This window comes from Falco biarmicus, chromosome 7 (genome assembly GCF_023638135.1).
Source record: "Falco biarmicus isolate bFalBia1 chromosome 7, bFalBia1.pri, whole genome shotgun sequence".
Classification (NCBI taxonomy): domain Eukaryota; kingdom Metazoa; phylum Chordata; class Aves; order Falconiformes; family Falconidae; genus Falco; species Falco biarmicus.
Genome location: NC_079294.1, coordinates 33,417,765 through 33,433,638, shown reverse-complemented (window position 1 = coordinate 33,433,638; position 15,874 = coordinate 33,417,765). Strand labels below are relative to the sequence as shown.

Sequence of the window (15,874 nt, the reverse complement as noted above, 5' to 3'; positions counted from 1 at the left end):
TAAGAATTCTGGTCTTTTTCAGTCAGCAATTTAATGACGTGTTATTAAACTCTGCATCCACTCCTGAACAATGAAATCTGAAAGGTCCACATGTTAAAAAGCATTTCTTTTTTTAATAAAAACTGTGATTCATTTCATACTGCCCAGACATCAATACTATAAGGATATGTCAAAAAGTAAGTCAATTTCCATCCTGCTTTAATAGCTTAATTTGAAGAACATAACTATAGAAGCACATATTTTGTTAAACACTAATAATTGTTCAAAGCTGTTGACTGCTTTGCTTCAGCTGATGGATCAACCAGCAATCACCCAGGCATCAGAAAACAGGCTCTTACTCATAGTTGTGTTATACTACGCTGTAGTGGCATAACACATTATGGGTCATTTGTGAGCGCAGCACAAAGACTGGGGCTACTCTTTATTGCCATAAAGACAAAATTATAAAAGACAAATTAAAAAGTGAGTAGTCATCTGGGAGATTAGCAATGGAGGTATTTACAAAGTGCTGCAACAAAGTGAATTTAGCATAAAAGCAACCCAGAAGTTACAGCAACTCTTCTTATATTCAGAGCCCAAAGAGAAGCTGCTGATGAACAGGTTTCAAAATCCAGGAAAAAGTAGAATAGCAATTATGTACAGCATAAAATAATGCATATCTGACAATTTTCCAAGCAAGTCAAGCTGGATTCTTCCATGAAGGGTTGAATGGTGCTCTGCTTCCTGATCAGTTCAAACGTGGCAGGAGCCAGCCATTAGGAGCTACTGCCTCTCATAGGCAAGCCACTACTGATAACTTGAATGTCTGTTGTCTGCCTCTAAAACAGGCCACAGCTTCTGCACAATGGACACCTCCTGCCCTCAACGCACACGTTGGACATAGAAAAGCAGGCTGCCACCATGCAACAGCTGCAGGCTGGGGCTCCCGGTCTATGGGGGATTCCTGCCCACAAACATCTAAGGCAGTAGCAGTACACCAATGTTGGAAGTGTGGTAGATGTTTACAACATAATCAGTAGAATTTTCAGCAAGGGACAACTTTTCAGAAAGAGGTTCATCACCAACAGTCTGAGCAGTACCAAAACCAGTACTCCAGAATTTCCCCATAGTCAGCAGATGTAAATATCAAGAGTAAAGGCACATACTGACTAAAATGTATTTCATTCTACATTAACCTGATCTTTTAGTTTAATAAAAGTACAGTTTTGGTATTTCCTTTTGTCACATAAAAAATGAATGGTCTGGATCTACTATGGCTATTCACATATTCTTAGGCTTTTTCACTAAAACTGTACCGGGGAATCACATATAATAGTAGGTTCTATACAAAATAATTTAGCAAAATGTAAGAAAAAATACTTTATACCTTGGTGTCCTGGTTTTGGCTGGGATAGAGTTAATTCTCTTCCCAGTAGCCACTATGGGAGCTATGGTTTGGATTTGTGCTGGAAACAGGGTTGCTAATACAGAGATGTTTTCTTTATTACTGAGCAGGGCTTACACTGATTCAAGGCCTTTTCTGCTTCTAACAGGGCCCTGTCAGCCAGTAGGCTGGTGGTACAAGAAGTTAGGAGGGAATAGGGCCAGGACAGCTGACGTCAACTAACCAAAGGGTTTTTCCATACCATACGACATCATGCTCAGCTATATAAAGTTGGGAGAAGGGGAGGGGAGGATGTTTGGAGTCATGGCATTTCTCTTCCCAATTAACCATGAAAACATGATGGAGTCCTGCTTTCCTGGAGATGGCTGAACACCTGCCTGCCGATGGGAAGCGGTGAATGAATTCCTTATTTTGCTTTGCCTGCATGCACAGCTTCTGCATTACCTATTAAAACGGTCTTTATCTCAGCCCACAAGCTTTCTCACTTTTACCCTTCCAATTCCCTCCCCCATCCCACTGGGGGAGGTAGCAAGTGAGCAGTGGTGCAGTGCTTAGTTAAACCAGGATTACAACCATGGCACTTAGGAAGAGACCATTACAGCCAAATCAAGTTAAATAACTCTTTTATTTTAAGATTAAAACCAAGAAAATTTCAACTAATAAAAAGAGTCTGCTGATTTGCTACAATGGGCTAAAAATGAGCTATGAACAATGCTTTTTGTTCTCTCTAATCATTAGGTTAAAAAAATTATGTGTCAGTGCCATTTTAATTCAACAGAAATTAGAATACATATGTATTTTACGATAAACTATTCAAAGGACTTCATATCTGTTGGGACCTCAGGAATCAAAGTTTTTCTGTTTCTACTCCCAAGCCATCTGTCAGCTTACCTACATCCAGTGGTGAGCAACAGTTCACACAGACTCACCATTGAATCACATAAATTCTCCAAAATCTAGCCAGATTTCATTGATTTTGTGTTATTTGGGCTGTTTACAGGAAGAAGCAAATGAAACAGAATCCGATCCATTTAATGAACCTTTTCCAACTTGCTGATATTCCATTATCCACCCTCATAGAGGAGTCCCAATTCTCAGCAGCATTCTTCTATATCACCACACTTACTTTTATTTTAAACAGCACTATGCAACTGTATTATTTTCAGCCAGAAGATGTTTTAAATTACACATGCTGTTCTAGAACAAACATTTTCAAGTTGTGAAGTAAAGATTCAAATGCTCTTACCACTTTTGCAACATAAGGTGCGTCACCGCCAACTGACTTTGAAGAATTAACATCAGCTGTTAAAAAGGAAGGAGAGGAAACTGTCATAAAACATACAGTTACAAACAACAAAGCAATTAAGTACTGATGTGAACATGTATCTGTATGTTCTCTGGTAAGAGAACTACTCTATATGGATATGGTCTTGCATTCTCCCTCCTGTTTGAGGAAAACGGGCAATTTACTAAATAAACAAGTTCTTTTTTATTATTTAGGAACTTTTTCCTAGTCAATAGCATTACTTTCTTTTTCCAGGACTATGATGAACATACACAGTGGACAAAGACGAAAAACACATTCTCTACTATTTTGCTATGTCATACATGCAAAAGAGACTTTCCATTGCCACTAAGCTGTTGATATTTGTGACAGAAGGCAATACAGGTATGAAGGGCAAGTTAGGCAAGTACAAAGTACAGGAACAGTCAGGGGCACAGCTTTGTGCTAATGATGGGGAGGAAAACTGAAAGCAAGATTTGGCTTGTACAAAGCCAGAAATCTTAACATGAAGAACTGCACAATTTGAGTGAGCTGGAACTCCAGTCTCAGTAAATGTAGTAGCTTATTGAGCAAGGCTGAATAGGTAGTAGAGGGCAGCTGCTTTGGCAAGAAGCCACCCACTGGTCTTGTTTTCCTTCTTAATCCACTTATGCTGCAGTCTGTTCATTTTGAAATCAGGATAGATTATTAATAAATTTTTTTTCAACTCACTATGAACTCAGTGCAACTTTTTCACCAAGAGGAGACAGATCATAAATCCATAGCAACAAAAAACCTTACCGTCATGATCACATTAACTTTCATCCCTTCAAAATTGTGTGGAAAATTAACAGGGGCAATCAAGTTTTTTGGACTCCCTGAGGTATTCTCAAGACCCCTCTTCATCTGTTCAAGTAACAGAGATACTAAGTATGAAACACCATCCACTAACAGAAGTTTTCCTTCAATTCGATAAACAGCATTGCAAACCAAGATCTGTGCTGATGCCTTAAACTGTAAAGTCCAAGATTTCAATTTATTTTGAGCATTGGTAAAAGTATATGACTTATGTCATAAGTTCACAAAGCAATGAAAAAGTCACAAGCAACACCGAAGTCAAAACCAGCCAAAATACTGGCTTATCAGTAGCCTCAACAGGACAGACAGTTTCAGTTCAGAATTTGTGAAAAGGACACTCACGTGAAAATACTTTCTTTCAGCCAGACCAGAAATCAAGTTTAAATAAATACTAAACTATCATTTCACTGCTAAAAAGTAATAAAGATTTTGGTTTAAAAATTGAATGCACTACCATTGGAATCTCACACAACCACAGTACTTACAATGACCATTTATGCGCTCCTGGAATTTTTTTCCAACACCATGAACTAAGTTAAGGTTCTAGTAAAAAAGATCACTTGAAGACACTCCGCACTTCTAACTTAGGTTCAATTTTTCATTGCTTTGAATAAGGATAAACATCTCCCTCTCCATTTTAAAGCATTATCAAAGATAACTACACTTACCAAGATACAGCCGTCCAAAGCCTCCTTGCCCTATAGGGATACCTAATTTCCATTCTTTTCTTGATGTATCTGCTAGAACCTCCCCCAGAGCAAACACTTCAGCAAGTTTCCTTTTTGCAGGGGCTCTTTTTCCAGCAGTCTTCTTATAAGGCATTTTCCCTGGAGGGAGAGGAGGGAAGGAAAAATAAAACAAAAGCTGAGGTTACACGCTAGCCAGACTTACTTTATGTAGAAATTTATTAGAAGCATGAAAAAGTATGGATTGTTTAAGTTTTAATTTGTTACTACAAAAATACTTTAAAAGAAATACAGTAAGTAGTTTTATTGGCATGAATTCTAAGTGGAAAACCAACTAATTTTTCCAGGCATCACATAAAAATTTGACAGCAAAAATCTTCACAAGAGAAACCTATTAGAAGACCCTGTATAATACATGCTAGAAAAAAATCTCAGAATCTATTGCACTTAATCACAACAAATCATAGGTCTAAACTTAGGAAAAAAGTAAACTATTGAAATAAAGTTCATCGGTTTTCCTGGAAAGAAACTTGCATATTGAAGAAGTGTCACATAGTCTAAGTCTTCATTAATAATATGAGGAATTCCTCTTAGCTATAAAAAATACCAAAAAAAATTAAGCCATTCAAATGGGGTTTTTTCTCCTACATAACTGCATGCAACAGAAACATTGTTGTTCACAGGGCAGCATGTAATAGATCATCATCAAACTAGCACACAACTACCTAGTTTGAGAACATAAATGTAAAAAAATTACTGTTGCCTTCTCCCAGCCTCAGGTCTCAGGTAAGCAATAGTTCCGGAAATAACATAAAAGCCCTCAGGAACCAAACACATGCATCTTTCTGCAGAATAGGCCGCATTTTGAGCAAATAAATGTTTTGAGTTTTTAGCAGTCAGAGTTTCATTTGGGAAAATAACTTACTGAATATGCAGCCACAATAGGGCAAAGAGTGCGCTGGATCTCTTTACATTAAAAACATTCATGATTTGTTTTACAATGAACTGATCCTTCCTTCTAAAGTGTGAAGATAAAAGTCATACAAACAGAGCCAGAGGAATTTTCTAAAAGATATGGTTCTGATTGGTGAGATTTTAATAGTATTATTTTATTTTGCGTGGGGAAGCAGGAAGGAGTATTAATACAAATTCAGGAAGTTTCTGGATAGCAAAATAACTTTTTCCCAGTCTAGCTACAAAATTCAATAAGCCTAAGCCAAATGCAGTTACTTAACATCAATTTTCCTCTTTTAGTTCCAATGCTCCTCTAGGACTTTTTTAAATTTCCCAAATAGAAAATTGCGTAACTACAAGAGTTGTTTCAAAAGTGCTCCCCACTTTACAAGTCTCTTTTCTGACTAGGTAGTATCTTTAGGAAATTTTCTTCCCCAAATAATGTCTATCACCCAACTAACATCTGAAAAGAGCAACTCATACTCATTTTTCTACTTACTAAATGCAAGAATAACTGTCGAGTTCCGTGAAAATGTTATTCTGTCTGCTAATACTCAAGTGTGCAGCTGTGACTCACCAAACCCCTTGGGGTGGAAAGTCACTGAAAAAAGCTCAACAATGTATGGAACAGTCCATCAAGATGGGCACAGTGACACGCCCAAGGAGATCTGGAAATAATGCAAAGGAGCTCTCTTTAGCTCAACACAAAGGGAACGGGTGGGTGGCCTTTGTTTTGGGTAATAGCTAAACAACAGTTGAGTGGAGCTCAAAATTTTGGAGTGGATCAAATGATACGTAAATGTCTCCCGAGTTAGCCAGGCCAGTAACTATGAGGCTCAGCCCAACATAAGAGTATAAAAAAATAAACAACCAGCAAAAGAATTTGCAAGAGATCAACAACTTTGAGCTGGTTTCAACCAAGGTATCCTTTTGTGGTAAGTGGGGACACCAGCATTGTGACAGTAAGCATATTACACAGACCAGCAAAGGGAATCACATCAGTATTGTAGCCAAAACATGTATTGCAATTGCTGTATTTTGCCCAACACCGCTTACATTTGTATTGTTTTCAGCATATTTTGTAACACTCTCCTGCATCAGAAATCTCATATAGCATCAACTACCTTCAAATAAGTAAAATTTTACATTAAATATTACACCCTTCGTACAAGAAGATCTAAAAGAACCTAGTCAGACCATACTGGACTGTGGCTGCAAGCAGTCTGCAGACGCTACAGTCATTCAATATAGAAATAAACACAGAATAGAAGGTGTAAGAGTCCATGCCAAAGAAAACTTCTGCTTTTTCAATGTCCTCATTAATCTGAGAAGAGTCTCAGTGTCACATCCAAATACCTATTGTGGTTAAACAAAAAACTTCAACAAAATGGTATTACAAAACACCCACATCACAGGAAGAGACTGGTATTCATCAATACCTACACTGCATAAGCTTCCTCATTATCACAAAACAGGATGTTTTAATTTTGCATTACTCTCCCATATTTCCACTTCTATACAGTAACATTCTTCCCTGTAATCAAGATACTTCTTCCCTGTAATCAAGATACAGTTTTGACATTTTACACTTAAATTTTAAGGCTAACTTTACCCACAGCTCTATCCATACCCCATCTTCAAGAAACTCTTCTCTCTATACCTCTTCAATGTTTGTTGTGGGGTTTTTTAATCTTCAAGGTGATACATACTGTACTGTCTTAGAGGAAGGTTCTTCCTCCAAATTTTCTACAGAAGAAAAATGACACTTCCAAAAACCAAATGCAATTCCAGCTAGCTCTGCTAGGACCATACCAATAAGAACATAATGGTGTCAAAGTGCCAGAAGGAACAAAGAGTGGCAGGACTGTTGATACCACAAGAACAGGTCAACCTTTTAGCAGCTTCTCAGGACACTCAGATCAAGAAAAAGATTAAAACAAAGGACAGGCTTAAACCATTTGTAGTGGTAATAGGATAATAAACCAGAAGCCTACAGCCCCAAGACTGACTCAGATAAGGAGAAACCTAAAGTGCAAAAATCAGCAGTGTTACTTAATGACTCAGATGTGGGACAACATCACACTCACTATCATCTAAAGGGTACAAAAATGTATACAAAATAAGCATACTGTCCTTAAGCTAAGAACAGTACAAGAGACATGAAGAGGGCTTGAAGGACTGCATCCCTTGACTCTCTGAATTACTACAATTCCAGCTAGACTTGGACACATGCGCTTAGGTGTTTGAATTCTGGACAGATTGCTGCCCAGTAAAAGAAAAATTTGTAGCCTCTGTTCCAATAAAACTAGCAAGTCAGTGAAGTAAAACTATTGATATGCTTCACATCTTTGACACTCACAGTGAGTCTCTTGATAGTAGCCTTGGTTAAAAGGGAATAAAGTTTATTTAAAATAGCTCCTCAAGAGTATCAAAGAAAGAGCTGGTGTTTCCCTTTTTTTTTTTTTTTAATTCCTTTTTTCATTTAATGTGGTCAGTAATTGTATGCCTGAAGGTATTTAGTTAAAAAAAAAATAAAAATTAATCACAACTTCCCTTTATCCATAAAAGCAAAAATTCAAAATGGACATAAGTTTGAACGTCCCCAGCTGGGAACCCTGCCCTTAACAAATACACTAGATACACATACATGGTTTCTTGGCTGTCTATATTCATATCCGTCTGTTAAGATGGCACTGTGCCTACTTACAAGTTGGTCAAACTATCAGTAGGCCATAGGTTCCAAACACTGATCGCTTTCACTGGGCAGCATGCACAATACTAAGCACTCACTCTTTTGCAAAAAAGCTGTTATCCATGGAAATATTTAAGCAATGGCTGCACATGCTTTCCCATTTATTTGGATAAATCCATTCACGGATCTTCTATTGATTGAAACCACAGACACCTGGAGACTGCAAAAATTTTCTACAAGAAAAAATAGAACTGGGCAAAACAAACCCCACCAAATATAATGAAAAAAGAAAATTACATCTTTGTGCAAATTCTATCATTCTGTCTGCTTTTCAACTCATGATACAGCAAACATGAAAGGTTTGTCAGGAAACCTACAAACTAGCAAGCATGATGTAGAGGTCCCTACTGTAATATTGCACAACTGGAATAGACATACTGCTCCCTAAAATCACTTTTAAAAATGGACACACACATACCAAAAAATTAAAAAAAAAACCCAACACCTTAAACTTTCCTGCATCTCAATTACTTCTCACTAGTAAATGGAAATATTTTATATCCCACGGGTACTGTGAAGCTAATTCATTACTGCCTGCAACCATGCTGAAGTCCTTGGAAACAGTGCCATAGATGTCAAGTACTGTACTATCATTCAAGTATCAAACAGACCTGACCCTACTTAGCCAAGGTATCTGACAAGAACAATTTTCAGGGTGCATGACTGTAAACAGCAGCGTTTTATATGGCTACAATATGCTCAAAACAAAGATTTTTCTACTAACAAGTATGAATAACAGAAGTCTATTTGTCTAAACTCTCTCCAAAAGCCTCTTAGTACCACAAAGGCTATCTCTCCTGCTTCTCCCTAATAAAACATCCTGGAAGAAACTGAATACACTGTACTTGAGATACATAGACAATTTTGCATCAATAGTGCTATTAGTGGCATTATTCTTACAAATGCTGTCTGCAATCATTGCTACTCTAGCGATACTTGAACTCTTACAATAAATATGAATAGCCACTTCTCAATTTTTGTTGGCAGCCATTCCCAATAACTCTGAAATTAATGTAAATCAAACTTATTTTGAAGGAAGTATTTCTGCTGTGTGTCAAGTCAGACTGGTGTCTTCCTGATCCTGTTCTTTTATTCTCTGGATACTGCAATTTTTATAGTTGTTTTTCTGAGTAGGACCTACTTTCATTCTCAACACAGAGAAGGCATGCTGGCAACCTGTGCTCCTCTTTGTAAACAGGTAGCTCAGCAAGACCTGAAATCTATGCATCATTAACAGTGTTCATCAGCCACAGCAAGACATCTAACTGCTTGCAAAAAAAGAAATAAAGACAAGCAGAAAACAAAAGCAAGTTTTTGCTCAAGGAGTGGCAGGGAAAGAACATGACGGTTTAAGACTTCTGAAAACTGTAAAACTGTTTCATATGAGGGACCACCAAAGCAGTACCTGAAGTATCACTGACTTGTAATACCAAGTGAGGTAGATAGTGAGCATGTTCTTGCTTAAGTTGGACTGTGACTGACTGGTCTATCATTGTGTTACATTTCTGACTGCTGCTATAATCTCACTTCCTGGCTATTAAGACATATGGCAAATAATGGTACGTATGGTAGAAGAGGTACTAGGGTTCTTTCCCCAGTAAACAGGAAAATGTGTTTTTAGACAAAATGAATACATGTACATTGGTGGACTGCAATTAATGGGAAGCATTTCATCATAAGACAAACAGACTATTTTTTTTTTTCAAACACACCAGTAACTTTTTAAAATTCCAGAATACAGCTTGTTCAGAAATAGGAAACAGGCATTTACAAGAGAAATTACTGTGTTACTAAGGTTCTCCTGAAAACCCTGAGCATCACCGAGAGAGTTATTGCAATAAAGAGTACAGTGAACTTTTTAAGGTACAAAATCATCTGTACTCCAAATCACCTCACCACCAAACCAACAGGAAGTACCTATGCATGGGAGTTAGACACTTAAAAGGCTTTTTGATAATTTGGCACACTGCATAAAAATCAACAGCTCTGAAATTCATTAGGAATCCTACATCATTTGGGGATTATCCCCAAAAATTAAGTGGACAGCTTATTCCTACAGAGGAAGACAAAAGTCTTTTGACGTGGCAATAGCTACAGAACGCTTCACAACAGCTTTTATATTTTTGTTCATGATAAGAAGGGCCTATAAATTCCCTATGAATTACTAGAAGGCTTACGCACAACTTGAAAACCAAAGAAGATACAGGGTTTACCCTACCTGCAATTGTGTAATTTTTGAACAAGGAAGGAGAATGGCAAAAAAAAGGAAGTGAAGAGAGACCACAACCACTGACAAAAACTAGCTTAGCCCCGTTCTTACACAACAGGCCTGTCCTGATCCTAATATTGAAGATTTTAATTTGTGATTTGTAGGTTTGTATTAAAAAAAACCCAATTACGTTTACTTTAAAACAAAACTCAGGAATGCCTCCCAACCAAGATGGTAGTTTTTTTGGTAGCCACACCGGGATGCTCCTGAAAGCGACAAACCTCTAAGTGCACCGAGTATAGCTTTCACTCCACCTACCCCACCTAGTCTTAGAGCTAAAAAGAATAACCACGAAAGAAAGCAACTGAGGCCCCTGCCACCAAAGGCAGCTTTAGAGCCAACAGCCCATGAAGGCAGAGGAATGTGGGTGCAGCAGACCCCAAGGGTGAAACTCAGGGGAGCTCATACCCACCTCCCCCCATTCTCTCCCTCGCTGCTGACCCAGCGAGATGCCTCCGGCGCCACGGGCTGGGTCAGGAGAAAGCGGGGAAGGTGCTCTCCCCACCCGCGAGGGAGGCACAAGATCCGAGCAGGCCCCGGCGGTACCACCAGCCTCCTTAGCTAGGGAAGCGGGAAAACCCAGCCGCAACCCGCCAGAAGGGCCGGGGACGCTCAACAGGCCGAAGGGGAGGAGAAACAGCGCCCCAAAACTTGCCTCCTAAAATAAAAAACTACACCACAAAAGCAGAAGCCTGCTTCAAATACCTCCTCCGTGCCCAGGCCCGGCCGCCGCTCCCTCCGCCCTGTCCGAAATTCCCGCACTGCGAGGGGCCCTGAGCGCCCGCCCGCCCCGGCGCCCACCTGGCAACACCGCCCGCGCCCGTTGGGCTGCCACGCCACGGCCGCCCGCCCTCGCCCCGCCTCGGGCGCGGTGCCTGCTGGGAAGTGCAGTCCGTGAGCTGCGCGGGGGCCGGCGGCGGGAACGGGCTACACTTCCCAGCAGGCACCGCGCCAAAGCGCGCCAAAAGCTGAGGTGTTTCGCCGGGGAGCTGTGAGGAATCTCAGCGTTTGAAGCTGAAATAAGTTTAGTAATGCCAGTGTCAGGCTGATGCCGTGTGGTGATAACCCCTGTTCAGGAAACAGGGCAAGACACAGGTTTCCAGGAGGCAAGATCCATCTTGTGCAACAGATGCCTAGGCAAAAACTGACCCCTCCAGCCACCGCAGCACCAGAGCCTGCAGCTGTGCGTTACTTCATTACATACCATTACATACGTCCTGACTTTACCTACTTTCATACTTAACTGTCAGACCTTTTCTGATTTACCCTACTACTGATTTTACCTATCTACTGATGGAGTTTTCCCTGCTCCAAAGAAGCTTTTTATCTGCCCTTTGGCAAAGTCTGCGTTTAATTAGTCCTGACTGATTTATTTTTTTTTTAATGGGATCTCTAATACTTAGGTTGTTCAGAGTACACAAGAACATTCTGCAAAATTAATTATTACAAAACTTTATGGAAAAAAGCCCATGCCTTTGTAGGGTCAGCATGGATTCTGACTGCTCTGATTCTCTTTCCTCTCCTTTTCTTCAAGTCAAATCACATGGTGTTGGTTCATCTAGCAGGTCTGATCCAATCATCTGGTATCACTACATAGAATCAAAGAATCACGGAATAATTTAGATTGGAAAAGACCTTTAAAATCATTGGGTCCAGCTATAAACCTAACACTGCCAAGTCCACCACTAAACCATTTCCCTAAGTGCTCCATTGACACCTCTTTCTTTTATTGTTGGGTACAAGTATGGGCACACCCACATTTGCTTCTGCCAAGCGGTGACATAGGAGACAGGCCTGGAAAATTAAAGGCAGGCCAAAACAGGGGATTTATGGGATGAGGCAGGAAAATAAAAGGACAATGGTTTTGTTTTGTTAAATTCATGGGAATTTTAAACCCTTAAGAAAAGCATTATGTTTTCATGGCCACCATCTTCACACGCTGCAGGTTTAGAGGTATTAAACAGCTTAAACCAAAGAACTATCTTTCCATAGTATGTTCACAATGACAGTATTCATAAAGATTTCCATGAAAACCTGGGCTACATTAGGAATAACAGAAATATATGCTAGAAATCCTAGGTACTCCTGCAGATGTTCAGGAATCTGAACTATTCTGAATGTTCTAGAGTATTGCCACTTATAGGAAAGACCAAAAGGTTGTTTGAAAGAAATGGATGAGGCTATCACACATAATACCATTTCATTTGAAGTACCATCGTCTTTAATATCAGATTACTGGGATTGTGAAACCATTTTAAGATGCCAATAGAGAAAATGAGAAATTTAATTTCTACACATTAATCCCATTTTAATTTACTAGAATCTAGTACTTAGTTTAAAAAAAAATATTATTCAAACTTCAGTGAAAAGTTGACCTTCAAGATGTCATTCTGGACAGAGTCTTAACAATGAAGCTATGGAGATCTAAAATAAATTCTTCTATCCCATGTAAAAATTTGGCCAAAATGTATTATCTTTCTTATATGAAGAGAGAAACCTGGACCTCATTCTGCCTCAGATTTTTCTCTTTTGAGCCAGAATAACCAGTTCAGTTTAAATCAAAAAGTACAGTTTCAATATACTAATCCTGGCTCTATTAAAAAAATCATAAGATTCTGCCAATAAACTATCAGCGCAAGGACTTTCATATATTATGTTTCTATACACTAAAGGGATAGGGTTTTATTTAGCCAATCTGGATACATTTGTGTTAATATTGCTACAGCTAGAAATCCTTCAAGTATTAACCAAACCTGAAGTGAATACAATTTTTCTCAGATGTTCCCCATATACTGTCAATTGTTCGACTAGATATCAGAAAGGCAAATATTGACCAAACAATTATAGAATCATTTAGATTGGAAAAGACCTTTAAGATCACCAAGTCCAACCCTTAACCTAGCACTGCCAAGTCCACCACTAAACCATGCCCCTAAGTGCCACATCTACATTTCTTTTAAATACCTACGGGAATGGTGACTCAACCACTTCCCTGGACAGCCTGCTCCAGTGCTTGAACACCCTTTCAGTGAAGGAATTTTTCCTAATATTCAATCTAAACCTGCCCTGGCACATCTTGAGGCCATTTCCTCTTGTCCTATCACTTGTTACTTGGGAAAAGAGACCAACACCCACGTCGCTGCAACCTCCTTCCAGGTAGTTGTAGAGAGCGATAAGGTCTCCCCTGAGCCTCCTCTTCCTCAGGCTAAACAACCCCAGTTCCCTCAACCTCCCTCCTCATAAGACTTGTGCTCCAGACCCTTCACCATCTTCATTGCCCTTCCCTGGCCACGCTGCAGCACCTCTGCATCCCTCTTGTAGTGAGGGGCCCAAACTGGACACAGGACTCGAGGTGCGGCCTCACCAGTGCTGAGCACAGGGGGACGATCACTGCCCTGGTCCTGCTGGCCACACTGTTTCGGATACAAGCCAGGATGCTGTTGGCTGCCTTGGCCACCTGGGCACACTGCTGGCTCATGTTCAGCCGGCTGTCAACCAGCACCCCCAGGTCCCTTTCCACCAGGCAGCTCTCCAGCCGCTCTGCCCCAGCCTGTAGCGCTGTGTGGAGCTGTTGTGGCCCACATACAGGACCCGGCACTGAGCCTTGTTGAACTTCACACAGCTGGCCTTGGCCCATGGGTCCAGCCTGTCCAGATCCCCTTGCAGAGCCTTCCTACCCTCCAGCAGATCAACACTCCTGCCCAGCTTGGTGTCATCTGTAAACTTCCTGAGGGTGCACAAGATCCCCTACATCCAGATCATTGATAAAGATATTGAACAGGACTGGCCCCGGTACTGAGCCCAGGGGAACACCACTTGTGAGTGGCTGCCAACTGGGTTTAACTCCATTCACCACATCTCTTCGGGCTCAGCTGTCCAGCCAGTTTTTTTACCCACTGAAGAGTAGACCTGTCCAAGCCTTGAGCAGCCTCTTTCTCCAGAAGAATGCTGTGGGAAACAGCATCAAAGGCTTTGCTAAGGTCCAGGTAGACAACATCCACAGCCTTTCCCTCATCCACTAAGCAGGTCATGATGTCATCAAAGAAGATCAGGTTCGTCAAGCAGGACCTGCCTTTCATAAACCCATAGTGACTGGGCCTGATCACCTGGTTGTCCTGTACAGGCCATGCGATGGCACTCAGGCTGATCTGCTCTATAACCTTCCCTGGCACTGAGGTCAGGCTGACAGGCCTGTAGTTCCCCAGGTTGTCCTTCTGGCCCTTCTTGTAGATGGGCATCATGTTTCCTAATTTCTGGTTTTCTGGGATGTCACCGGTTAGCCAGGGCTGCTATCACTAGTTACTTGGGGAAAAAAACCAACACCCATGATGCTATGACCTCCTTCCAGGTAGTTGTAGAGAGCGATAAGGTCTCCCCTGAGCCTTCTCTTCCTCAGGCTAAACAACCCCAGTTCCCTCAGCCTCCCTCCTCATAAGACTTGTGCTCCAGACCCTTCACCATCTTCATTGCCCTTCCCTGGCCACGCTGCAGCACCTCTGCATCCCTCTTGTAGTGAGGGGCCCAAACTGGATACAGTGTTTGAGGTGCAGCCTCACCCGTGCCAAGTACAGGGGAACAAACAAAAGCATAGAGTGAGTTTCTTACTATCATCCTTCACTTTAATGCGTAGTAAGAACATTCCTGGAATGTGTTGACTACAACTTTCAAATATGCTTTAAGAATTATTTTAGATTTGATAGTTATATTTGATTCTTCTCCAAAGAGAGGACTTTGTATCTTTTCCTTAAAAGATCTCTTTTCCTAAATGGCATGGGCAATCAAATCTATGTATGCACTACAGAAACAGCTGTAAGAAGAGTTCAAATGCTACTTTTAAATAATAGCAAATATGCAGTATATAATGAACTATAGTATATAAACAGTCAGATTCCTTTAATTTAGCAACGGGTTAAAAAGAATCACATTTTGAATGTGGCTTGACAAGAACATCTGAAGAGGTAGCAATCAAACTACAGGATAAATTATTCTAAATCAGCACCTTATAAAATTACCTAGATTAAATGTGAAAGTTTTCAGAGGGCTGCTGAATCTCCAGAGTAAATGGAGAATAGCCATTGCAGAAACGGCTATTTGTTTGGGAGAGCTATGTGTACTTATGAATTCCAGAAGACATGCAAGTTACATCCTCATTACTAAGAGAATATTAAGAATGTTCCTCAAAAGACTTAAAATAGTACAAAAACATCCAAATCCTCCGACCTCACAAAAACAAACAAACAAACAAACAAAAAAATAGAGAAAAAAGTGAAATGTTCCAAGTGATTTAGCCCCTCTTTCATTCTACACTAAGAAAGCTGAGGCATAGGTTGAGTAAAATATTTGTTCAAGGTCTTCAGGGATTATTAGGCAAGGTCAGAAAAGTAGCCCAAATCTCTTGAGTGGGTTCAGTGCTTTCTCACAAGGCTGGGTAGAATGCAACACCAGAATGCATGAATGTGAGGGTTCCAGTAAAAATATCAAGAGAATGCCAAATGTCGGCAGGTAGTAGTGAGACAGTGTTATGCTTCAGTTAGGCTCATTTCCGCTTTAGTGTAGGTTTTCCAGGCTGTGATTCATGGTCTAAACTTCTGCAAGATATCAGAAAGGAATATTGGAGCAAAAGATGCATGCATGCTTTTCCACATACAGATGCAAGTAAACAAGCAACAATCTAGAAATGTGAAAGTAATACAACATATCCCTTGAG

General features: G+C 40.3%; 1 protein-coding gene across 3 annotated transcripts in view; it reads right to left on the bottom strand.

Annotated features, from left to right (window-relative positions):
• Window positions 1-11,022, bottom strand: part of VRK1 (VRK serine/threonine kinase 1) — a 37,820-nt gene extending 26,798 nt beyond the window's left edge. Inside the window, exons 1-3 of one of the 3 annotated variants that reach the window (XM_056346571.1) lie at window positions 10,873-11,022; window positions 4,175-4,333; window positions 2,631-2,686 (exon numbers count right to left, since the gene is read on the bottom strand). In XM_056346571.1, the coding sequence (XP_056202546.1) occupies window positions 2,631-2,686; window positions 4,175-4,328 (210 nt within the window). In that variant the 5' untranslated portion in view covers window positions 4,329-4,333; window positions 10,873-11,022. Of the gene's footprint in view, window positions 1-2,630; window positions 2,687-4,174; window positions 4,334-10,579; window positions 10,770-10,872 lie in introns of those variants that run through there. The other 2 variants (XM_056346572.1, XM_056346570.1) reach the window with 2 other exon arrangements.
• Between the last annotated feature and the right edge of the window lie 4,852 nt (window positions 11,023-15,874).